This window comes from Heloderma suspectum, chromosome 5 (assembly GCF_057233095.1).
Source record: "Heloderma suspectum isolate Gila_16-S chromosome 5, 16-S_ref, whole genome shotgun sequence".
NCBI classification, from domain to species: domain Eukaryota; kingdom Metazoa; phylum Chordata; class Lepidosauria; order Squamata; family Helodermatidae; genus Heloderma; species Heloderma suspectum.
This window is the reverse complement of record NC_139462.1, coordinates 143,661,604-143,686,449: the sequence shown is the minus strand read 5'-3', so window position 1 is coordinate 143,686,449 and position 24,846 is coordinate 143,661,604. Positions and strand designations below refer to the sequence as shown.

Genomic DNA, 24,846 nt, shown 5'->3' with positions numbered 1-24,846 from the left:
TCTGAAATGCTACAGTCCAGGGTTCCACCCCCCAATCCCCTCAATCCAGCACCTCATTCTTCTGCATGTGTAGGACCAGACCGTAAAGGACCCTGCTGGTAAGTTCTGTTGATGCCACTTTGCCCAATACCTCTTCTTCAAAGTGTCCTCTCCTTCTTGCCAGCCAAAAATCCTTGCTGGCTAAAATCCCTTGACCAGCATCCCTTTGCAGCTTCTAGTTCCTCGCAATCCAAGCCACACTTTGAACATGCCACTGTTTGCCTTCCAGAATCCTCTTATATGCTATCAAACGGATGTCTGCCTGTCTTCCCTTCCCCCAGTTCTGCAAAGCCTAAACATCCTGGCCATTTAACCCTGGCCAGATGTCACCATTCATTCTACACCTTTGCCCCTTGGTTGTGAGTACTAATAAAGCGCATGCTTCACAGTCCTTGATACCTACAATGCTAATTTAAATGGAATGTGGGGAGATACTGATGTTGAGGCATGTAGTAGGAGCCATTCGAATACCTGCTCCTTTGACCCTCTAAGATATTTCCTAGACCTAAAGTGTACTACTGGTCAGATTTGGGACCCCAAAGGGCAGTCTGATAAGCCTCCCAAGCCTTATGTTCAACCAGCCCTGATTTAGAGGATGTGCAAAGAAGATCTATAGTCTGGATTCAATGCAAATCTTGATATACACAAAACACATATTGGAATTACGGTTCTAGCTATCAAAAACTAAAGGTGGTCAGATAATGTATTATCCATGTACATTCAAAGTCAACAACTACTTACTTTGCTGAGGGACCATCTTTCATCCATCTTGTTGCACAAAGGAAAGGCAGTCAGGAGGAAAGAAAAGAATAATATTCCTGTTAGGGTTTTTTGTAGTCCCAAACAGTATCTAAACACTGAATTAGGAAAAGCATTTGTCATCCTTACTTCCTGTCCTGTGGATCCAAAGCACAGAAAATCACAGTGTTGACTGGATAGTGTCTTCTAAAAAAGAGCCTGAAGGAAAGAGAAAAGAAGGAGAAATATGTTAAGAAATGTTGAAATACTTTCTAGAGTCCTGTGTCTCAGGCACATTACGTGGTGGTGTGTCTCCTGAGGGGAGGGGCAATTATAACATTTCTCTTAGGGCAAAACTACACGTTAAATGCAATTCAGCATGGTATGATTCTAAAAAAAAAAATGGCGGCCACCAAGGGGCGGGGGGAGAGATCAGGATCGCAATTCACTGGGAGTTTAACCCTTTCCTCCTCCAGAGCTACAGTCCTGTCAAAAATCCCCCTGCCCAGTAGGTTGTGGGGGATGGATTTCCAGTGCCATCACAGCATATGGGCAAAAAGTTAATAAAGCTCACTGCAGAACCACGCAGTTTTCCTTATATTATGTTTATTTATAAGAGAAGGTGCTAGCGCAGTCCTGCACAAATTGTGAACAAACAAGTGGAATCCAGCCCACAAGCCAGCCTTCTATTTATTTAAAATAAGCCTCCTGTTTTCGCTCCCTGTCTTGGACTGAAAATACAGGGCAGCTGTCAAGATCCTGGAAGTAAAGGTCTGCACATTTTGCCCACATTTTGATAACCAGCCCTTATTTGTGGTCACTGCTGACTCTCCCCCTCTCTTGACCACTCTGGTACACATAAAGGACTTTGGGGAAGTGGTCTCCACCTTTCACTTTGCATTAAACCTTGGGCCTGCACCAGTGGGCCTGCAGATACCTCCGTTGGCTCCCACTGGGCTCCCTGTCCCTCCTGATCTTTAATTCTATTTAAGATTGTTTTAGTGTTTATTTTTAAACGGGGAGACTGGTGCACTGCCAAGCAAAGTTCTACCCTCCAGCACCATCTTTATTTAGGTTCAAAGGAGTGGGCTTCTGTTTTGGAGCCCAGACTCTACCTCTGCATTGTATTAGGTTCTTGGGCAAAATACTTTTCTTTTTGTCTTTCCATTTTGCCTTTTGGGAAATAAGTGTTCTGTGACCAGCCATGCCCATCATGACACCCATTTTATGAATGGACAATCCCCCACCCTCCATTGAAACCATTTTGTGAGAGCACCCATGGCACTCTCACAAAATTCCAAATGTGCTCACTGGCCCAAAAAGTCTGAGGACCACCATGCTAGGCATCCAGAAGACATTCAAGAGTCTCTGCACCCTGGAGCAAATTGAAACTGATGCCTGCTCTCTGTATGTGCTAGAGGAAGGGTCTGTTTTCCCACCTGGCATGAACCAAGAGACCTTTCCCTCTCTGGGCACATTACAGAAAACCTGGGGAGGGGGTCTGTTACAGTATGCTGTACATTTGGGGAAGGCAATCACTTGAAATAAGTTTAGGGTTGCTTCTGCATGTGTGGACTCTTGCATGGCAGGCCGCTATTCAGAGCCAGGTCCTCCCGCCCCCCCTCCGGTTCCATGAACCTGAGATCCAGCCTACGAGTAGATTTTCACCTGCAAGTAGGCAAGACTTAATGAACTAGCATGGACACAGCTGGAGACACAAGGCGTGTCTTTCACTTTCAGGTTGCATTTCACAGCTGCCGCAGCTCACCGTACAGCAAAAGCTCACTATGAAAAAGAATTATCACTAGCTCCAGTGTAAAGAACAAAGGAAGCTCTGGTGCTTGTCTCTGTGAAATGGGCTTCCCTTACTGGGATCTACGTAAGCTCCCTCCCTCCCTCCCACCCACCCACCCACCCACCCCTGGTAGCCTGCCGTATTACTCTGTGCAGAACTCGGTTCACCCCGTCTATATACACGTGCACCCCCTTATCGCCACTGCCAGTCAGCCACTTGCCCTTCTCTGATGGATGGGATGCTGTCTCTGTCAGGAGTGGGTCCAGACGTTTTGGCTTACAACTCCCATCAGCCCTTGCCAGCACAGCCAATGGTGAGTAATGGTGGGAGCTGGAGGCCAAATTATCCGGAGGGTCACAAGCTGCCCACCCCTGATCTACATGATAGGTTTTCCAGAAGCTTTGCAGTATACGTTTGCTCGGGCATTTGTCCAAGCAAAGAAAGAGAAGCTGCCTTTCCCCTCTCTCTGAGTGGGCTTTGCTCCATCATCAATATCCCCAATGCCCTCCACCTGCCGACTCCAGCCAGGTTTTTGGCAGTGCTGCTGCAGCAGAACCAGGCAACTGCACGTTTGCAGGCTGCAACTTCTTCCAAATGCAGAAACCAGAGTCCACACTTTTAAAGTGTTTATTTGCTTGCATACACACTGGCGACAGGTCTCCTGGCAAGCATACACTTCTCACGAGTCTTTGGGTGCTGCTGTATAATGCAGGGGTGTGGCACTTCTTTCAGCCTGAGGGTTGGAGTCCATTTCGGAGAACCTCTCGGGGGCCTCATTCCTGTGGTGGGCAGGGCTGGATGCAAAAGGGGAAGGCCCAAAATACAAAAATGCCAGCATATTTTACCTTAATGCTCTCACTGCCATTAGTTAACCTTTAGGAGAGGCTATTCAGCCTTTGAGAATGGGAGGAAAACTGCACAAAAGACTGGAACCACCAAGCGATGAGTGGTCAGGGGAAGGGGGCCTGGCTGTCTGGGGAACCCAAGGAGGGCTGGACTGGGGCCCCAGAAGACCCTGATGTTCTGCTCCCCTGGTATAGTGTATGAAATGGCAATTGGAAGGGAAAAATCCAGTGACATTTTTTTTTTAAGCAAGCACATAGCAGTGCCTGGGTGGGACGGAGAATCTTTCTTTCTGCACTCACTTTCTCTGATTGTCCGTCAGCGTGATGCCCTGCGCAGATACTTTGAAGTGGACCACAGTAGAGATGGGAGGGGGCTCTTGAGCCAGCGTTAAACTCAGGGCCTTCTGCACAGCCTGGTAACCCGTGAGGGACTCCATTTCAACAGAATTCAGGTACCAAACATTGCAGGCTGTTTATGAAACAAAGAAGGAAAAGGGAAAGGATTATCAAGGAGAGCAGGGTTTGGACAGAAGATCTTACATGGCTTCCGTTTACAAACCACCTCCTCCTCCACGATAGTGAGAATGAAAAGTGACAATCTTGGGCTGAGACTCTTAACCCTTTCAATTCCATTTGTCGTCTGACCACTTTGCAGTACAAAGGCTGAAACGAGATGTCACAGCAGATGTCAGGTGACTGCTGCAACTCAACAATCACAGAAACCTCCTGCCCACTAAGAAGAAAAATTGCTCTGTCAACAATACTCATGTTACTCTTGTACAGCGGTGAGTGGGGCCCTCCAAAAATAGGGGTGCCTGAATCCCACCACCCACCCCAGCTTACCCCAATCTATGCAGATTCCACTCCAGGCAAGCCTGAACACACATATCACCTCCCATCGCTCATCTTTAAAAACAAAGCTTTCTTTTTCAGTAAACGTGGAAGCATTATTTAGATGCTTCAAACTGGACCAAATAAAGTTTAGGGTAAAAATTCAGGTCTTAAGAGCCCTCGTTTTATAACTGGCACAGAAAATTGTAACATTTTTGTTCATGCATTCATTCAAATTGCCAGCATTTTTGACATGTGCCATATGCAGCTTCATAAAGACCAAGAATAGTACCGACAGAGCCAATATTTCAGCAAAACCGAAAACTAACACCACAATACATTTGTTAGTCTTTAAGATGCCACAAGACTCTTTGTTGTTTTCGCTGCAACAGACTAACGCAGCTATCCCTCTGGAAATTGTTACAAGTTCCCGATGGATCTCCAGAGCAAACAAGTCTCTCAGTGTAAACCTCTCCTCATTCACTGCACTTATCCGGTGGCTCCCACTCAGGTGTTTCACAAACCACAAATAACCATGGCTGGAGATAACAGATATGCATGTGAAGGAAGGCACCCTCAAATCACATCTTTACCATGCTTCCATGACCAGCTGCAGCCTCACATGCCAATGTTATTTTGGAAGAGCAAAACAGACTGCCTAAGCTGCAGGCAATTCCAGATCCCCTTGGCTTGAGTGAAGCAAGAGAAGGTCAGTGCACACACTATGGCTGCCGCATGGAAGACACTTCGAACTGCCCCAGATGGAGACTTTCACCTCGAGGCGAGCCTTTAGCACGTGGCTGTTTAACCTGCAGATCACGTGATTCTCTCAAAAATTGTAGACGCAGCGCAGTGAGCTGTTGTAGCTTGCCAAGCAGTGGGCAGCCTGAGTGTGCCTAGAGTTGAATACAACCTTCCCTAACCTGGTGCCCTCCAGATGTGTTGGACTATAACTCCCAGCATGCCCTAACCAGCATGGCTGGTTGGGGCATGTTGGGAGTTATATTCCAACACATCTGGAGGGCACCAGGTTGGGGAAAGCTGAGCAAGCGTTATGCCCAGGGAAGAAGACAACAGAGACCTAACAGTTGACAGTCAACCGCCTGGTATTGGAAACCAAACAGTTAGATGTTCCAATATTCTTTCTGGCATTTGAAGCTGTTTATGAAATACTTTTCCTCTGCAGCAGTTCACTTTGTGGCAGATGATAATTTTCACTTTTAAGATAGGATTTAGGTTGACACCCCTAACCCAACATACAAGTCTGTTACTTGGGTAACACAAACTAACACCAGCCATCAGAAGCCCCTGCCATTTCTCACCACCAGGAGGCAATACTGCACCCATATGCTATCAAAACCGGGGTGAGGGCGGGGGAGAGGCAGTATTTGAATGCAAGTTGCACTGGGGAAAAAAGAAGCTATTGAAATGTTCCATTTTTTGAAAAGCATTTTTGACTGTCAAAGCATATATGCCATTTGCCTATTTTCTGGATTTCATAAAAATGTTCTCACTTTCGAATTCAAACTTTCTATGTTTTCATTTAAAACTCTTTGGAAAGCTTTAGGAAATTATTTAATATGCTCTGTTATTGCACTTGATGGAAATCTGTAACAATTCAGACTAGAATAGCCTAGAATAGGCTACTGCCAGCTTTTTAAGCCATCTGAGTTGGCTGCGCACTTTGCAGGTGTCGGGTTTTGATGTCAAGGCATCAGGAACTTCTCACTGACCTGCCCCTTGCTTCAGAAGTTCTGCAGCAGAGTTTGCAGCAGTCTGTGGGGAGGTTTCAGAAATCTCCTCCAATGGGTCTGCAAACAGAAAGAGACATTTACATTTTCGGTAGAACTTGGACTGAGAAGTCTATCAGATACTGTGTTGGTTGGATGACACCTTACTGGAGTTTCCATAAGGACAGACATCCATCCCTATTAAAGCAGATGAGGATGTTCTGGGTTAAGCACTTTTAAGTCCCAATGATTTCCATGAGAGAGTTAAGGGCATGCTAGGAATCAATGAGATTTAAAGGTGTTTAACATTTGCTGGATTATAACCCCTTTCAGTGTAAATAACTTTTAAAAAGCAAACAAGAACAGCCACCTTGCAGCCTCTTGCACTAAAATTTGAACATTCAAACTTACACCCTTATTTACAAACTTGCTCTAGAGAGCTCTTTTTCTAATAGTCCCAGAGGCAAGGGAAAAACTAAACAGTTAACATGGTATTTATTTAACATTATATAATTACAATATAAAGAAGTTGTAACTAGTCATTTTTATGTATGCTTTTTAAGGTTCATATGCACCAAAGAAACTCAGATGCGTGAATTACAAATTATGCCAGGATGATGTCTGAACTCTAAAAGGGTGATGACGAACATAACATTTAAAGGAGAAGCCACAGTGGATTCTCCTCTACTGGTGGTGTAAGCCTGGCTCCTACCCAGCTTCACAATTGTCAGGACAGATGTACATTCCCTCAGGTCAAATGCTGGGTCAGCAATCCATCCTGCCTCTCCACCCATACATCAGAACTTCTACTGCTAAAACATTACATGTCGGCTTATATGTTCAACCTTTTGTCTCATTAAAAATGGAAGCATTTTAAAAACAGTTGCAAAACTGATCGGTGGGTTGGGGGAAGTATATTAAAGTTTATTACACAAGAGCAGCCAGGCCACATTGTGCCACACACTAGTCTTATTGCACATGTAGGGGGATTGGAGAAATGACTTGATGACATCGCAGTTTGGGGCCAATCAGTGCTACCTATAGTTCGCTTTTGCTGTGAACTTGTAGAACTGCTTGAGAAGATATGGTACTTTCAGAATGAATGTGATGGGGGGTGCTTCCAACCCAGTCCCAGTGCTCTACAAATGTTATGTCTATCGCTATGCTCACTTTCAATAAAAGCTTCTATTTTTGTAGGTTACACAAAACCTGTATTTTGGTCTATATTTGAACACAGTGATTTTTCCTAAAGCCTGCAGCTGGTATCAAGTATACAAGTCACTGGCACTAATCATGTGCCTAAAATGATAACCACATGTTTCTGAGTGACTGGATCATTTGATACCAGAATGAGGAACTTAATCAGCACTTAAAACACATCTTCATATCTAAATCCCCCATCCTATCAAGTATGACAGCAGATGCTGGTTCACCCAAAGCTACAATAGAGCTATTTTGAAAGAGAGCCATGAGGAAATGGGACCTGGATTGGGAATCATGTGTTTCTATTTTAATAAGAATACCTCGGTCTGGGATGAGTAGCTTGCAGGGCAGTGCCAGAGGAGTAATGGAATGTTGATACACCAAAGCTGTCAAACTCCCTGTGGTTAGAACAAGATGATACACCAAGTTAGCTTTTGTAGTATGTAAAAGCTTTGTATGGAGTTATTTACAAGCTCCTTATTTATTTTTAGCTCTTGTGTTCTGTATATACAGCCAACAAACTCCTTCTTCAACATTTTCTTCACTCATTTCCTTACTCTGTGCCCTCCAATCCAGAGATGGTCCTTTCTAACAAGGCACCGTGCATAGATAGTCATACCATAGAGCAGCTAAAGATGACCCCTCCCATCCATCTCTTGCCACATGGATGGAAACAAGCATTTCCACCTGCTCCCCCGGCTCATTCATTGTGCCCAACACTTTCTTGCAAATAACTATGGCCTGCTCCATACATGTGGCAGAAAGAGCAGGAATAATGTGGTTGAATAGATTGAGAGGGGGCTCCAGTTCTGAATAATCCCATACATAAGAGAGACTCTGCAAGTTGAAAACTAGCACAGCAGAGGCTTGCACCTTTCTCCCTACTGTGCCAGGTTGTTGTTGTTTTCCTTGCAGGGAGTTTCTTTTACATGGGGAGGGAGTTAAAATGGCATCCCCAATCTGCAGCCTGAAGAGGTATAGCCCAATCTACCACCTCATTCTGCTTCATTTATAAACAAGGCTTCTCCTTGTGGCCGCATGGAAGTGACTGCATTGGATAACTTGTCTCTGGATTGATATCCATATCTGATTTGCTCATGGGCTTCCTCTGCCAGAAAATTAATCCATGTGTAGATCTCCCTTGCTGGATCAGAATGTGGATTGACCTCTAAATCTATCCATTAACTGGATTGTTCATGGAGTCGTCACCTACTGAACTTTCATTTACCAGGCTTTTTGTTTCAAAACAGAATATAGACAGAGTCAAATAAACACATGCGCTTCATATCCAAGAGATAACCCTTTTGAACCTTAAAAGAATCAATTCTCCATGCCCTCAATATCAACGTGAAGCTAATAAGAGAAACAAATATGGAAAATGCCTACTACCACACTTTCAAGCAGTAGTAGAAGTAGGCTATAAAAAACTAGGGTCTAGACTTTGTCATCATATGCATGGTGACCCAAATTAAATGGTGCATTCCCTTAACCAAGTTGTTTTCTCTGAAAAACAATACACTGACTCATTTCACAGATAACAATTCCTGGGTTGTTTAACCCAATAATTGTTGGGACTAAGCAGCAGCAAGCAAGCCCACTGCCTCCCATGCACTCATTACTTGCGATTTCAATCAACAACCCAGGAACACCCGTCCTGGGGTATCATGATGTCCAAACCTAGAATTCTGAGTTGTTTATGGGTTAAACAACCCAGGGTTTAACCCAACAATCACTCATAGTTTGTTCCTGGGTTGCTGATTGAAAGTGGAAGTGATGAACATGTGGGAGGCAACGAGGTTACTTGCTGCTGCTTGACCACAACAATTCCTGGTTTAAACAACCCAGGAATTGCCATTAAGTGCAAACCAGGTCATTGCTTGAAAGAGTAATGGAGGACAATGTTGGGCAGCTGCAACACCTTATGTAAAAGATGGCATGAAGTGCATGGAGGGACTGAGGTGAGCAGGGAAAATTAGGTGGGTTTAGGACCCAGGGGAAAAAGCTAGGAGGCAGAGACTTGGCAGAAGATCAACTGGAAGGGGAAGATGGGTCTAGAACAGGAAATAAGGGAGAAATACAAGCTACAAAAGAAGAACTAATAATGGAGGTATCACTGAGCAGTGGTCCCAGAGATGATCGGAGCACCGGCTCCTTGAAGTGGACATCAAGTACAGGATAAGGATGCTGTATATCCATTCTCTTTTCCTTCCTGGGAAAAGTCCCTTACTCCCCAGTGGTGCTCCCTTCTGCCAAGGCTGTGGGAGCTTGTTCCCCTAGAGCAGCCATAAGAGGTGAGTGTGTGGTGTAGGACAGGGGTGGAGAACCTACAGCCCTCCAGATGCTGTTGGACTCTAACTCCTATCAGCCTCAGCCAGCTTGGCCAATGGGCAGGGATGATGGAAACTGGAGTCCAACAACATCTGGAAGGTCACAGGTTCCCCGCCCCTGGTATAGGAGAAAACAGGGGGAAGTGTCAGAAAACTGAAGAAAAAGAAACAGAGAAGACAATTTGGTACTCAAAAGTAGTAATTTGTTTTTACCAAACTGCTACACAAAGGCATATTATTATATGAAACTTGCCCACCATATTTCAATGACCATCTTCCTCAAGGGCACTTAGATGAATAACACTGATAAATTATAGTGGGTGTACTTACCAAAATATGGCTCATTGGGGCATCCTTTCAACCTCACTCCCTTATGGGTGCACTCAATCAGAAAATGCCTGACCAGTTCGTTGGACAGATCTCCAACTGTGGCACAAAACAATGGGAAACAAAGCCATTGCGGCCAATGAATTAATATGAGGTAATGTCATCACAAACAAGTAAATGTCTTGTGTTCACTGCCCACTCACAGTATACAAGAAAAGGGCTGTGAACACAGCGTGGGAACCATAGTGTTGTTGGTGAAATTGCCTTGTCCTCATTTTCAGTAAAGGAGAAACTTCAGAGGTGGAAATACTTGTATATCTTATCAGCAACTGAGGGCTGAGTTTGTTATGGACTGGAAGCATGCAAATTCCATTATATCCAGTTTACAGGGAATACAGCAAGGATTTATAAGATGACTACACAGACCATCCACGGTTGCTTGGAACTGCTACCGCAATAGATTTAGGGATGCAGCAAAACACTTGCATATGATCTAAGACGTGCAGCCTAGCATGCTCTGCAATGCTGCAAGAAAAGCTGGATTCACCTCTTGACTTATGCAATGTAGCCAACTTTGGTCATCCCTACTAAGATAATGGTAATAGGCAGAAAAGTTCATTGTACCCCAGAGAAGTGAAATTGTATGGAATCTGCTTGATTTACTTTTTTTTAAGTTGAAGAATTGTTGATGGCCAAAAGAAAAGAGGAGTCAAATATATGTATGCCTGGTGGTAGTGGGAGGACTCGACAGTCTACAAATATCTAAGCATGTACAGTTTTCTCCAGCCTGGTGACCTCCTGACATTTTCAACTACAATTCCCATCAGCACCAGCTAGCATGACCAATGGCCAGTGATACTGGAGTTCAAGTCCAAAGGATTGGGAGGGCACCAAGTTGGGAAAGGCTGCAAGAGGAAACAAGAAGAAATTGACCTAATTTGGATCCAACTAAAACAACCTTCTAAAAGCCAACTAGTTAAGCATGTGGCATTGGAACATCTCAGAATCTGCATCAATGAAGCTTGTGAAGATCCTATGGCAAGGAAAACGACTAGATGCAGAGTTATGTTACAAGGTAAGCACAATTCAGTTGCCCCAAATCAAGGTAATATCATCTCTGGCTTGCGCACCATTATGTATTCGACTGCTGCAATACTATGTGGCTAAAAGAATAGCAGAAACCATAACTTGTGCCATAAACTGAAGATTTACTGTTTCTTTTCAATTGTTCCTTCAGAAAATACTGCCTAGATTTTAGCTCAATGAAGTATTGTTTGCCAAGCATAAAAATTAAAAACCCAACCATGTCTCTTGTAGTAAGCACTGTTCTAGCTGTGCACTTCTTAACGCAGGTGTGGGCACAAGGTAGTTCTCCAGATGTTTTGGACTTCAACCCCCAGAAGCCTCTGCCAGCATGGCCAATGGTCAGGAATGCTGGGAGCTGAATACATCTGGGGATCTACTTTCTGCCCACCCCTATCTTAAAGAATACCTTCTGCCTGCCCAGCTACAGAGTAAGGCATCATTGCATATCCTCTTTTCATTTTTCCCCCTGCAAGGCTCACATGAGCTGTCTGACCAAGCACAAGCATTTGGGAGAGCTGCTTGGCAATGCTTCTTATTGCTCAACTACCTTAATTCTTTGCTTAGTGGTTTCTGAGGTGCTCCCTCAAACCAGACTCCCGGGTCCTCGTCTCCCCTATTTCCCCAGTGAATGACATTACAGTGTTCCATACTACACAGAAGTCCCACGCAGGGGCAGCTGACTCCTCCCTGACTTGTAAACACACCATTAGGGAGGCTCAGAGAGTGAGGCGACACTCAGCCAGACTCGTCAGCAGCTACTCACTTAGTAGCCTGTAGTAAAATAAGGACTGCCTCCAGGCCACTATGCTGAGCAGCTCTTTATACAGGTTGGTGTTAGTTTCTCTTTTCAGCCATGAATAGCTAATCTGGTACATGTGGGCAGACAGCCTAATACAGTCATTCCCCCCACCCCACCCCCAGACTAGTTTCGTGGACTTATTTTCAGGGTTGCACTAAATAATGAAGGACAGGAAATTACTGGCAACAGCTTCACAAATAACCCAAATGGATTGGAGAGTTGTGACTGGAGCAACCTCCAAATATACCTCTTATGTCCATTCCAGGGCAAAGGGTTTCTCTTAAACTTAGGGCACAATCCTATGTCTGTTCAGACAGAAAAAAAGTCCTACAACTCCCAGCATGTGCCAGCCAGCATGGCTCAGGTATGCTGGGAGTTCTGGAACTTTTTTGTGTCTAAACATGCATAGGATTGAGCCTTAAAGTGGTAAAAATCCCTTTCCCCAACTTTTACTGCTGTTGAACCAGAGAGATGGGGAAAAAATATTGTACCTTTCTTGTTTAGCTGCAACACTGAAGGAGGAGGTATGGCAACTTTCATGGCCAGGCCGTAGGCTCCCCTGAAAGAGTGACTGTCACGGACAATGAATGATCCCGGTTCCTTATCCTTCAGGACTGCAATGGCTGCATGAGGGGAATGAAAGTGAAGAGAGATGTGAAGGGAGCTGTTTTAGCCAAAGTAACAAACATATGTAGTGGTTCCAAATCTTTGCATGAACAGCTGACAATCTTTTGTCTCCTTTCCTTAAAGTACAATGGAAGCAAATACAGCCTAGAGGGCAACTAGACTGGTTGGTTGAAGACTGTCACTATTACACGGTCACAACCACTGAAACAGCTTTCCCACACCTGGTGCCCAGCAGCCCCCAGCCAGTAGGCAGGAGGATGCTGGGAGATATAATCCAACTCATCTGGAGGGCACCAGGTTGAGAAAGTCTGCACTAGAAATCTGCACCAGAGATGGGCCAAATTCTTTTTCCTTACAAGCCACACTGTTGTCCTGACTATTCCGCTAACATATAACCTGACCACTCTGAACAGCAGGGTTTGAGAGGGTTCCAGGTTTGAGGGGGGGTCCTCATGAAGGTGCCCTTTGGTGAGCCCCCTCCTACATTGATGGGTCCCTCAGGTGCGGACTTACCTGGCAGCAGCAGGTGGATATTTTAATTCCCCACAATACCCAGAGCGACACTACATTAGGGACAATGGGGGAAATTTAAATGGCAATCCACTACTGCTGCCCACAGGCTCCCATCATACACTGTAAGTGGCTTGGTGCAGGCGTAGCATGTTTAGGAGACAGGAGGCCCCCCATGAGGAAGCACCACATTCCTTTCCCCACGCTCCCCTTTCAGAGCTAACCATGGTGCAGTGTTATGGCCACAGTGATATCAATGTTCAACCATGGTTAGCCTGAACCACAGTTTGCAAACCCGCTTCTACTTACAGTTACAAACTCTGGTTTGAAGCTAAGCATGGTCAGTCTCCCAAAAGGGAAGGAGTGAGGAATTCACATATGAGAACAGAGAGGGAAAGAATTTGAAAGCCCACAGGGCACTTCCCATTCACCTAATCATAGTTAGGGTAATCTGTCTGCACCAAGCAAAAGCATCAGATGGTAGCAAAATGTTAGAAGACATCACAGCTATAGAAAATTACTTTGTCCTCCACAGTTTGTAAAGCTACCTGAAACTTTTCATGAGCAATTCACCATTGTCATCTAGCATACTTTTTTGTAACCATACCATGGCATGCACATTTAACTGCTAGGAACTAGGAATGCTTGCTGCATAGAGTCAATATCTGGTATGCGCCCCCCCACACCCACACACGTACAGATGCTTGCTTCTGGATTCATTAAAAACAACAACAACAACAATGAGGAACCACCCGTTGTCTATTCTTGTATAATGCTTAATACCCAGCTTCCTGGCTTGTGAATCCAAAGCAAACAAGGAACTGATAGCTGTGTGTTCTCTGAAAATGTCTTTTTCTCTGCAATCGTGCTACACCTGCACTTTAAGGCACTGCAGGCAACCTGACTGTTGCAGAAACCCTGTACTAAAGGAGATCTATCGTTTGCCTGCAGACAGAGGCTAAGCTGGACAAAGTTCAGTTCAGTGAGAATTTGTAGAAGGGTGAGTAATCACAGGACACCAACTTTGACTATACACACAATACCACCCCCTTTTTACAGCTAAGATGCAATGCTGATCAAAATCAGTCATAAATGTATTACATTTAACTCTGATGCAAGATAACGTAATTGAATGTGCTTATCTACGGACAGCTTGAAGATATGATGCTCTGTATCTGACCCATTTAGACAGGAGTGCCATTTCATGTTTCAGTGGGGAAGGGCAAAGGACTTTTGGCTCTTTCTGTGTGTGTATTTCAAGGGTACAGAGACTCAGGCTTGGGGGGGCAGATCAGGCCCTCCTTTGTTCCCCCTGGGGTTCCCCAAATGGCCCACGTGGTAGTTTGGTGTTTTCCTGGTTTTTGCACAGTATTTTCCCTGTTCTAAAAAGTTGAAATGTCTCCCCTAAGGCTTAGTTGCTGACACTAAGAGCTTTAAGCTACAATACGCTGGTATTTTTTGTATTTTGGATCTGTCCCTTTTGCTTCTGCTCCCTCCCACCACTGGAATGCAGCCCCTGGGAGCTTCTCCAAAATGGAATACAGCTCTCAGGCTGAAAAGAGGTTCAACACCCCTGGTGTACATAATAATCACAGCCAGTTTCAAAGGTCTGTTCTTAGGTTGCAGTAACAGAAGCACAGTGACCAGATCATGGGGAATATTCATTCTGTTCTATTCTGCGCTGGTCAGGCCACATCTAGAGTACTGTGTCTAGCTCTGGACATCGCATTTTCAGGAGCACATTCACAAACTGGAGTGTATTCAGAGGACGGCAACCAGGATGATGAACGGACTGGAAAACAGGTCCTATGTGGAACGATTGGCTGTGTTTAGCCTGGGGAAGAGAAGATTAAAGGGGAGGCATGATAGTTTTCAAATACCTGAAGGACTGTCATCTGAAGAAGATGGAGGAGACTTGCTCCAAAGGGCAGAACTAAAACCAACAGGTGGAAATTACAGGGAAGCAGATTCAGAAGAAACTTCCCAATGATAAGAGCTGTTCAACAGCAGACTGCCTCAGGAGGCGATGGGCTCTCCTTCACTGGAGGTATTTACACAAAAGCTGGAGGTCACCTATCAGGGATACTGTAGCTGCCTCCTGCTTTGCAGATCCTGCACCGGACTTGATGACCTCCAAGATCTATTCCAGTTCTATGGTTCTATATTCAAGACTGAAGTACAAAAAAGCAGTGCATTTTAAGAGCACTTGTTTTAGTTATTTTTAATATTTCTTCATAACCAAAGGTATACAAAGTCCCATAATAACCAAATGTGATCTGGAGCAGTTGGAGCACCGAGGGGGGGGGGGGGCAGAGGAAGAGAAAGAAAGTTTATTCCTGTACAACAATCACCTGCTTCCTAAATGCCTAATCAGATGTTATGCTTACTGAAAGTCAGAGGGATAACTACAGGAGTTACACGAAGACTGACATACTTTATGCCTTTACTGAGCGTAGAATTGAATGCTCTATCTGGTTCTTTCCCCCCAGTTATAATACCTCCGGCCACATGTATGTCTTCATTCTGAAAAGAGACCCTTTCTTTCCTTCTGATGTTAACAGCCCCGTTAGAGACTGCGATAAATGGATTCTATCAGTGTATAACTAAAAAGGAATGTTGTGCAAGCTCCCTGTGGCTCTGCATTTGGGGGAACTGCAAATTTGCATAAATAAATGTAATGAACAACTAAGCTGGCTACATGCTGTGGAAGGTGTTAGCTGGCTTACCTTGCTCTCTCGAAATCTCAGGTTTGTACCAGAACTTGGAGGTGTCTTGGACAAACTTTACAGTCACGTGTTTATCACTTGCAGTTTCTGCAAGACAAAAAGAGAGAGGGGAAGGAAAACTAAAATTCAGCACACCTTAACTGTCACAGGTTAAAAATACCTTTCTAAGGAGTTCGCCGCCTGGACATCTGTGGTGAGTCAAGTCATGCAGCAGAATAAAGTGGCAAAATGCTGAGGTGGTAGAGTGGCCTGCACAATGTCAGACCGTCGGCATGGAGGCGGTTTCACTGCTTTGAATGCTCTGCTATGTTAAAAGCTTCCTGAAAATAAAAAAAAATCAGCACAGCCGGCAAAAGGCTGAGGTAGAACCTTTCTCCCTGCTTTCTATTTGTAGACAGGCTTTTTTCTCTACCTGAATGAACATTCTAAAGTGGTATCCCGCCTATAGTCTGAAGTGGTACCATTCACTATACCTCTTAATTCCCATCTCATATTATGGGTGCTCAAATGACACAACACACGTACCAATGTGTGAGAAATTGATCGGATCATACCTCCAACTCACACTTCTCTGCTGGCTGTGCATTTGGAAGAGGTCCTACACACACAAATGTACTAATGAAGGTCTCCTGGATGCAAACAAGAACCCTGATAGGCCAAGACTCCCTTTCATGTGGTGGATGCCTACACATGGCCATTCAGGGCTCCTGTTCGCCTAGAGTGGGCCTTCACTTGTACATTTGTATGAGTGTAGAGCCCACTTCACACTTATGCTGAACATGTGGGCAATGGGAGGGTATGGCTGGCAGGCATGTTGGTTCTGAGGCTGGTGGCAGCTGGTGGACACAATCCTGCTCCCCCCTCCCATAATCACATGAGGAGGTTTGTTTGAATATCCCTTCTGAGCCTAGCCTGAGAATCCCTTCCAGGTTAACACAGTTGCTTTTCTGGAATTCATCCTGATGGGCACAGAGCATACCTGGCAATGGTGAAGCGTTTAAAACTTTAGAGAAATCTGGAAGAACATTTGGAAACGGGATGCTGATTGTGCTCCCACTATGTGGGCTGGAGAAGCCACTTGAAGATGGCGAGCCGGAGCCGAAAGAACGCTCCCCTTCTGAAGTCCTCTTCTTCTCCGGAAGAGGGGGCTGAGGCTGCATGTTCATTCCTGGGTTCTGTTGATTTGGACTGTTCTGGCTGTTAAGCCCAGATGGTGGTGCAAGGGAGCTGTGGGGCAAAAAGCCACTGTCCACCGGTGATGCCATTGTTTTGGGAGACCCATTAGCATTTGCCACAAAAGCAGGCTGTTTCTCCCCCAGTGATGGACTACTGTTGGTGTTGGCCCCGCCGTAATTGAGGAAAGCTCGGACACTGGTACCGGTGCTGGGGTCTTGCTGCTGCCCAGGTGATGACTTCTCCTGACCATTCAATGACCCAACTTGGAGCCCCTTGGCCTGGAAGTGAGGCAAGTGTGAGCCTTCTAGTGCAGGAGTAGAAAACTCTGGAGACGTAAGGTAACTTCCCACAGACTTGCTGTTGCTCATCCCCAAAAACTGGGGCATCACGGAGGACTTAGAATTGTTTTGTTGCCAGACATGCTCACTCGCAGGAGGACTGTTCGAAAAAGCCAAAACAACCGTTAGAAACATACTGTAAAACATCAGAATATGCAGGTACTTGTGTTAATTTATGATACAAGGGCCATTTCATAAATTATGTGGCAGCAAACCCAAATTTGCCACTAAGGGCTGAACTGCAGGATACGTATAATATGTAGCGTGCAGCTAAGCCTCCCTATCTTTTTTATGGGGCCCCAATCTGGATCAGGACCACCACATGTGAATAGGAGAGGTTTAAACCTTCCCCTCCCAGCCACTTGTTTTCCTACTCACCCCAGTGCTAAATAATTTTAAATGTCTTCATGGTTGCTTCATATGCACTACAGCTATCAGCTAAAATGTGTATCAGCGAGTTAATAACATATATCAGCAAATTAATTGTTACTGAAAAGATGACGGGAATGAATTTGAAGGAAATGGAAAACAAGTCTGTATTGTAGAAATGAAAAAGGGTGAAATGAACTAGGCAGTTAGAGATTTAGTGGATTTATTTTTTTATTTTTGTAATATGTCTCTCTTGGAAATGAATGCGAAGAGATCCAGGCATGCTGCACAAAAGTGGTCCGCATCAGACTCAAGGAAATAAAAGTTCCCCTCCTGGCACAAAAGAAAAGCCTCCACAATAACCACTACGTCCATCTGACAGAGAAGCCCATTCTTTGGCAGACAGAAGAGAAAAACTGATGTCTACAAGATGAGCTTTGCACTGTTTTTAAAAGAATTTGTCCAAAATTGGAGCCTACATCCACAGGTTTTGATAATTCAGCCACTAACACATATTCGCCTGGGGCCTTGCCATCTGACAACAACCCCAATCTATTTTGTAATCTCATCTCAATTCTAGGATGCCCTGCAGAAGTACTTTCTAGTTAATTGTTTGGGAGGGACAATTTTTATTGGTAGGGCTGTGATTTAAGAGTAAGTTTAAGTTTTGGGTTTTTTCCAGGACATTTTGGTTTGTGGTATGTTTGATGAAACATACTGAACAAGGAACTGAACAAGGTATAACAAGGAACAACAACAAAATAATTCTAAAGATTTACTTTTCTTCTAACAATGAATGGTAGGTTTTGTTTACTGAGTTGTAAATTATCACACACTTCCTTACACCTTTTTAAAGGTGTGAGCAGTATGCAAATTCAAATGTAATCAATCAACCATGTAAAAGGCAAAGGAAACCTTAACTGATTATTTTAAAATGCTATTAAATTCTATTCAGAGAATGCTGAAACCGACAAAATATGTAGCACTGATTTTCATTTAAACAGGGAGACAGAAATACAGGAATCCACAGGCATGTCGGTGTTGATTAAGGGCTTAACATTTCAACCAGTGTTACCAGTCAAAGGAAAGGCTGGACAGAAAATTGCCACAACAAAATTTATGTGACTATAAAATACGCCAATTAGTTGGGAACAGAGATTATAATTAGACCCTATGGGGTGTGGGATCTCAACAGTAATCATGTAACGCAGGGAGCACATGCCAGAATGGGCTGTAATGCAGCATTCCGTCAACCTGGGAGAATTTAAGAGCAGTTCATATGACTGCCTTGTGATGAGTTTTCAAGGTAATTTCCCACCTGAATACTCAAAGAAATCATGCAACAACACTCTCCTAATAAGGACATTAAAAACTAGGAGGAGTGCTGCTGGATCAGACCGAAGGCCTATCTAGTGCAGCATTCTGTTTGCACAGTGGCCCACCGGATGCCTCTGGGAAGCCTACAACAGGACAGGACGGCAACAGCAGCCTCCCAGTTGTATTCCCCAGCTCCTGGTATTCGGAGGTCTACTGCCTCTGTAGGGGAGGCAATATGTAGCCACCATGATTAGTAGCCATTGACAGCCTTATCCTCCAAGAATTTGTCTAATCCCCTTTTAAAGCTGCCCAAGTCAGGGGGCATCTCTATATCTATTGTAACGAATTCAATAGTTTAATACGTATGGAGTGAAGAAGTTCTTCCTTTGTTCTGGATCTCCCACCATTCAGCTTCATGGGATGACCCTTAGTTCTAGTATTACAAGACAGGGAGAAAAACGTCTCGCTATCCACTTTCTCCACACCATGCATAATGTAGGACATGCATAAATGGGGTACTGGGATAAGAATCAAGAGGTACTCTTGATCAGTATAATCTCTATGGTTCTTAATGGATGTTCTGATGTGTGTTTATCCTTGACTTGAAACCACCGGAGTGACTCAACCTGTGCTTACATGGCTGCAATCCTACAAAGGTTAGATGCACATGTGGGAGATAATTGTGTGCACCACCTGGAGGTGTCTGAAGCTTCTACTGTAGCAACTTGCATGGCTGAAAAGGTAAGCCACTTCTGCCCCTGCGCATAGCTTTGTAGCATGGCAACCATGGATATGCAGAGTCAGAATCTGGACTTTAGACCTTTCCATGCTTCAGAGGTACTAAGAGCCAGCCCCTCTCCCACCAAAAAAAAAAACAGAGGGAGATGGCACCTAGCTCAATGGAAGAACATGTGCTTTGTATGTAGAAGGCTCTATGTTCAATCCCTAGCACCCTCACTTAAAAGAATCTCAGGTAGCAAAGCTAGGAATGACCTCTGTTGGAGACATTGGAGCACCACTAGAGTACTTCATTAGATGGACCAATGGTCCAGCACAGGACAAGGCAGTTCACATGTTCCTATGAATTTGAGTCCTATACTTCAAGGAGGGATGTATGAGAATTTTGTCTCAGTCTACAAATCACGCAAAAATGCTGTTTGCAACCTCAAAAATGTTTGCAAATTCTTGACCCTTGCATTCACGTTTGCAAAATCTGCATTTTAAAAATGCACAACTTTAAAAATATGCAACTTTTGAAAAATGCACAACTTCTCCCATTTGAACGAACCAAAAAACAGATCACAAATGAGAGCCAGGAGGGAGCCTAACTGAACTTTGAAGTAATGTTCAGACAATTTCAGTGAGCTTGAGCATCCACTGTTCTCCCATCCCTACTTGCAAATAAGCTTCAGATATAATTGCTAGCTAGCCTTTCATCATTTGTGTTTTCATATTTTAGATTTTGTCTGTGCCTTTTATTTTAATAATGTTGTAACTACAATGGTATTTGCTTATCATTTTTAACTGTTTTTAGCTATCTGTTTCTTGATATTGCAAATATATGTTACTTATTTTCAATCTGCCTGCTTTTCTTAGTTACAGAAAGGCAACTGTGTATATTATATTAATCTAGAACAAAACCAGTGTGGTATATCATATAATATTGGGCTTGGATTGGGAGGACCTAGGTTCAAATCCTCACTCATCTATGAAACTCACTGTGTGACCTGACCAGTCACTGTCCCTCTGCCTAACTTACTTTGCAATGTTGGTGTGATGACAAAATTGTGGTTGCATGCCACCTTAAGCTCCTTGGAGGAAAGCTGGGGTACAGATAGAAGATAATATGTGAACAATAGTCAGCAGTAACCCTTATTATTGTGGCAGTGGGAAAAAGCACAATCACAACTTATTCCAGCTGAATCCAAACACTGCTGATTCACACCTTGCATTTCTCCATACACATGCAGGCATGGACAAGGCCTGGCATGAACGGAAAATAACCAGAAGGTGTTCAAAGCAGTACTAAGAGTGACAGCTACGCACGCAAAATGTTTTCCTAGCAATACCTCCAAGGTGATGTAACCCAAGGCAGGGTCACAAACTTGTTTAAAGAATTATTCCTGGAAGAACACTCCAGAGCAGCTTATCGATTTCCTCTCCACCCAAATGAGATGGCTGGGAAATAAAAATAAGTAGAGCAGACTACAGTTTTCTTACCTCTCTCCTCTCAGGACAGAGCTATTATTGCCAAATGTGCATGTAGCTGCAAAAGGCCGCTGACAGGAAGGACTTGTCTGCACATCAGTCCGCAACAAAGCTGGATTTGGGCCCGTGGGACTGTCGGACATCATGATGGAGTGGTTGAGGCCTTCCATGTAACCTCGAGGTTCTGCAGAAATGAAACAAGGAAGTTTCTATTAAGGATCCTTAAATGTGGAATTGCAATCAGAGCAATTACCTATATTAGCAGAAATTAATGTCCTGCAAAGGAGGAAGGGAATTAGACTCATGCCTGTATGCCAGGGGTGGGTAACATGTAACTCTGTGGCCCCCTTCTGTCCCCCTGAATTTATTTATTTATTTGTGTGTGTGTATATATCTGTGTGTGTGTGTGTGTGTGTGTATGTATGTGTATATATATATATATATATATATATATATATATATATGGCATCTGTAGCAGCTATCAAGCACCCAAACAATTTGGCCCCTTTTGTCAATCAAAGGGTTAAATTTAGCTTGGAAACAAGCTAAATTAAACCACTGAGGGGGGGCGCCCTGCAGACTGCGGCCCATGGCGGGGGCCTGTAGGGCAAAAATGGCCCCATGGACCCCTGGAAGTTGCCCATCCCTGCTGTATGCCCACCCTCACGTCGACACATTCATAGTACCATTTGTACAGAAGCCTATATGCACATGCTCACATATGAAATCTGCACCATATGTGGTAGGTGTATGGCTGTACAAGTGGCACAGGGCCAGCAGGCACGACCCTCGATCTCCCCCTCCACATGCTCACTTCTACACAAAACGAACAGCTGCGCAAGGGTAGTGTTTCTCTGCCTCGCAATCCTGCTATCCCAGATAGGAAATAAACAATATATGGCAGCTTGAAAAGAAAACAAAATTTTGAATAATAGATGCAGCGCTGTACTGATAGTTATACTTAACCAAGGGGGGGGGGGGAGATTAGTGACAGATCTTTCACCAGACTTCAGATGCAATGGTTTCCAATGAAGCCAGTTGATCAAGTGAGTGTCACAAAGTGATATTATCAACTGATGAGAGAGAATGTTATACATACATACATACTATTCTCTGTCCAACTTTCCCGAATGGTGGGAAGTTCCAGGGGTGCAAACCTTATCCAAGTTTGGTTTCCCTTGGAAAGAAATCACTGGACAATTATAGTGTTTTGTAATGTTTGGGTTTATTTACAAATATACCGGCTGAGCACTGAAGGAAGGCACAGCTTAAACAGTCCAACAGACAGCCAAGTCCACTGTCCCAAGTCTTATCTCCAGACAGAGACACCCCTAGATCCCTTGATGCTGTAAGCCTACAGACCCCACCCCCTGGGCAGGGTTCTGGGTGGCTTGTTACCCATGGCATCAAGCCACCCTGGCTGGGTTCACACAACATGAGAAGCTACGCTGCCGAGGGTAATTATGCTAACCGCCCCAGCAATTGACCAGCATGCCCACACGGAGATAGAGGGCTGTGTGGGGGTGTGTGTGGGGGTGTGTGTGTGTGTGTGTGTGTGTGAGAGAGAGAGAGAGAGAGAGAGAGAGAGAGAGAGAGAGATTATGAATGAATAAGCCACCATGGTTTATTTCTCCTCCATGATTGTGCGAACCAGGCCATAGACTTAGATTACATCATCCTCAGCTTGAGGAAAGTATGTCCTCCTCCCTCTTCTCTGATTTTCTTCTTCTCTTATTCAGAACACCCCAGAGTGGCCCTGTGTAAAGAAGCAAATTTCTAACTATTAGCTCCCACTGAGAAACCTCACCTGAGTATTACCCTCCTCTGTAAAGTCCAAGACTCTGGCCAGGTATTGCCTTAAGTCAAACCCACAGTGATAGTCCTATTCACAGAAATCTGAGGGCAAAATCCATATATCCATCCACCCACAGACACAGAGCCCATGGGACTATCCCACAATGTCAAACTGATTAATAATGCATCCTATTACACAATCTAAAGCCTTGTCCAGCAAGGGACAGCAAAATAGCTTGATCCATATTAGGGTAATACCTTTACTAGGCCAGCTCGAGGTCACAAAAATGCGTAAGCTTCTGAGATTTTCAGATCTTCATCAGGCAAGATGTTATAAAAGCAGATGGGGGTTGGAGGAGTGGGGGAGAAAAGCTGACAATGTCAAAGTTATGAAGCCTGTACCGGTCAGAGTCTTAAGATGAAATATGGGAGGAGGCAGCAGAGATTCAAATTAGACTTTGCCAGATGTGACGGTTTTGGATAGCACCTGGGACTGCCCCTAGGACTGTTGGGATGATGCATTTCCAGTTTGACGCTCTCATTTTGTAAGAAGCTGCACACTCCTGGCTGAAGCTAGTGACAGAGATACTATTATGTCCCTGCTGGAGGAATTCAGAGAAGCTCTGGCTCCTTCAAGGAACCATGCACACCAGGAGACCCAGGGGAGCCTGGGCCCTTGGGGATGATGACTGTGGGTCCATCCCTGCAGGAGGAGGGGAGCTCTGCCTCTGCGGCTGGGCAACTACCTAGCCGCCGAGTGTGCCGTCGTCTCAAGAGGCAGGCCAGCAGGGTTCCTCTGAGAAGGAGTGCTTGGTTACAAAGGAAGCCTCCTCAAGAGGAAAGAACTTCTCAGGAGCAAGACCCTCCTCATGAATAGGACTGTTGCCGGAGGACTGGTAATGAACTGCAGCTGAGCCCTGGGTGAGGCTCTGGAAGCTCTGGCTATATACGCTTTCAGTCAGTGCTTACTAGCTGCTGGAGACAAAGTCTTCCTTTGTGTTCCAGTGTCCTCCAACCCTGACCTTGCGACTAAACCTCTGTTCTACTGATCTCTGGACTCCTGCTTGATTCTGCCTTTTGGACTGTGTTCCTGTTTTGTCTATTCTCCTGTGCTTAGACATCAGCTGTGCCTCAGACCTTTTTTCTGGAAATCACCTACTTGCTGGGTCATACTGTGCTTTGACTACTGCATCCTGACTACTGATGCTATACTGGACTGATACCTCTGTGGTTGACTATTTGCCTGCCTAATTGACTTGCCTGTTGGATCTGCCCCTTTATCTGCCTAACACAAGAGGCTGACCCAGCCAGAGCAGGACAGATACAGCTTTGCAAAGCCCTTGGAAGATGACAGGGAGGCCTGCACTGCAGGATATCCTATTTTGTTCTGATATACTTCCCTCATGCATAGGGAAGGGGGATCCTGAGGCTTGCTGTTGCTTGTTTGTGATCCCCCAAACCATAGTTTGCAGGATCATCAGAACTAGCCACTGTAAACGATTGTTTCCCAAACTTTGGATAAATATAACAGGACATAAAAAATAACCACAACTAATGTTCTTGCAGTATGCCACTTTGAATCTTCAGTGTGTCCTCTCCAAATCCGAAACAGCACACTGCTCTAACCATTCCCCATCTCTGTTTTCTAGCTGTTTCCATGCGTGCATTTTCAAAACTGAATTAGGGCACAAAATAAGGTTTGAAGCTAAAGTCATGACACTTCTTCAGTATGAAACAAGACAAATCAATGTACTTCAGAGAAAAGCCCGAGGCAACAAAACCTGCAAACAATGCTCTGACTCAGGCACTCTTTAGATTCTTAACATAGCTCAGATAATGTCGGACACAGCACTCTTAGCCGCCCCAAAAGACTGGTTAGGGTTCCACACCAAGCACTGAGTCGAATGGCCGCTCCTCCCCCTGTCCCTATCCACAAATGCTGATAACAAGTAGAGGAGCTAAGGGCTGAGGCACTGCCACAACTGTAGTTTCAGAAGAAATGCCAGCACTGCCTCCAGCACTGCCTCCAGCACCAGCCCAGGAGCCAGCTGGCAGCCACCA

The 24,846-nt window shown here is 44.6% G+C and overlaps 1 protein-coding gene across 7 annotated transcripts in view; it reads right to left on the bottom strand.

Annotated features, from left to right (window-relative positions):
* The window catches only part of TNS3 (tensin 3), a 321,108-nt gene that overhangs the window by 7,111 nt on the left and 289,151 nt on the right, over positions 1 to 24,846 (bottom strand). For all 7 annotated transcript variants that reach the window (XM_084857723.1, XM_084857721.1, XM_084857725.1 and 4 more), the window contains 10 exons: positions 21,004 to 21,175; positions 16,563 to 17,197; positions 15,584 to 15,670; positions 12,212 to 12,343; positions 9,839 to 9,934; positions 7,502 to 7,579; positions 5,982 to 6,059; positions 3,718 to 3,886; positions 928 to 996; positions 781 to 807 (listed from right to left, as the gene is read on the bottom strand). In XM_084857723.1, coding sequence (XP_084713849.1) covers positions 781 to 807; positions 928 to 996; positions 3,718 to 3,886; positions 5,982 to 6,059; positions 7,502 to 7,579; positions 9,839 to 9,934; positions 12,212 to 12,343; positions 15,584 to 15,670; positions 16,563 to 17,197; positions 21,004 to 21,175 — 1,543 coding nt within the window. The remainder of the gene's footprint in view (positions 1 to 780; positions 808 to 927; positions 997 to 3,717; positions 3,887 to 5,981; positions 6,060 to 7,501; positions 7,580 to 9,838; positions 9,935 to 12,211; positions 12,344 to 15,583; positions 15,671 to 16,562; positions 17,198 to 21,003; positions 21,176 to 24,846) is intronic.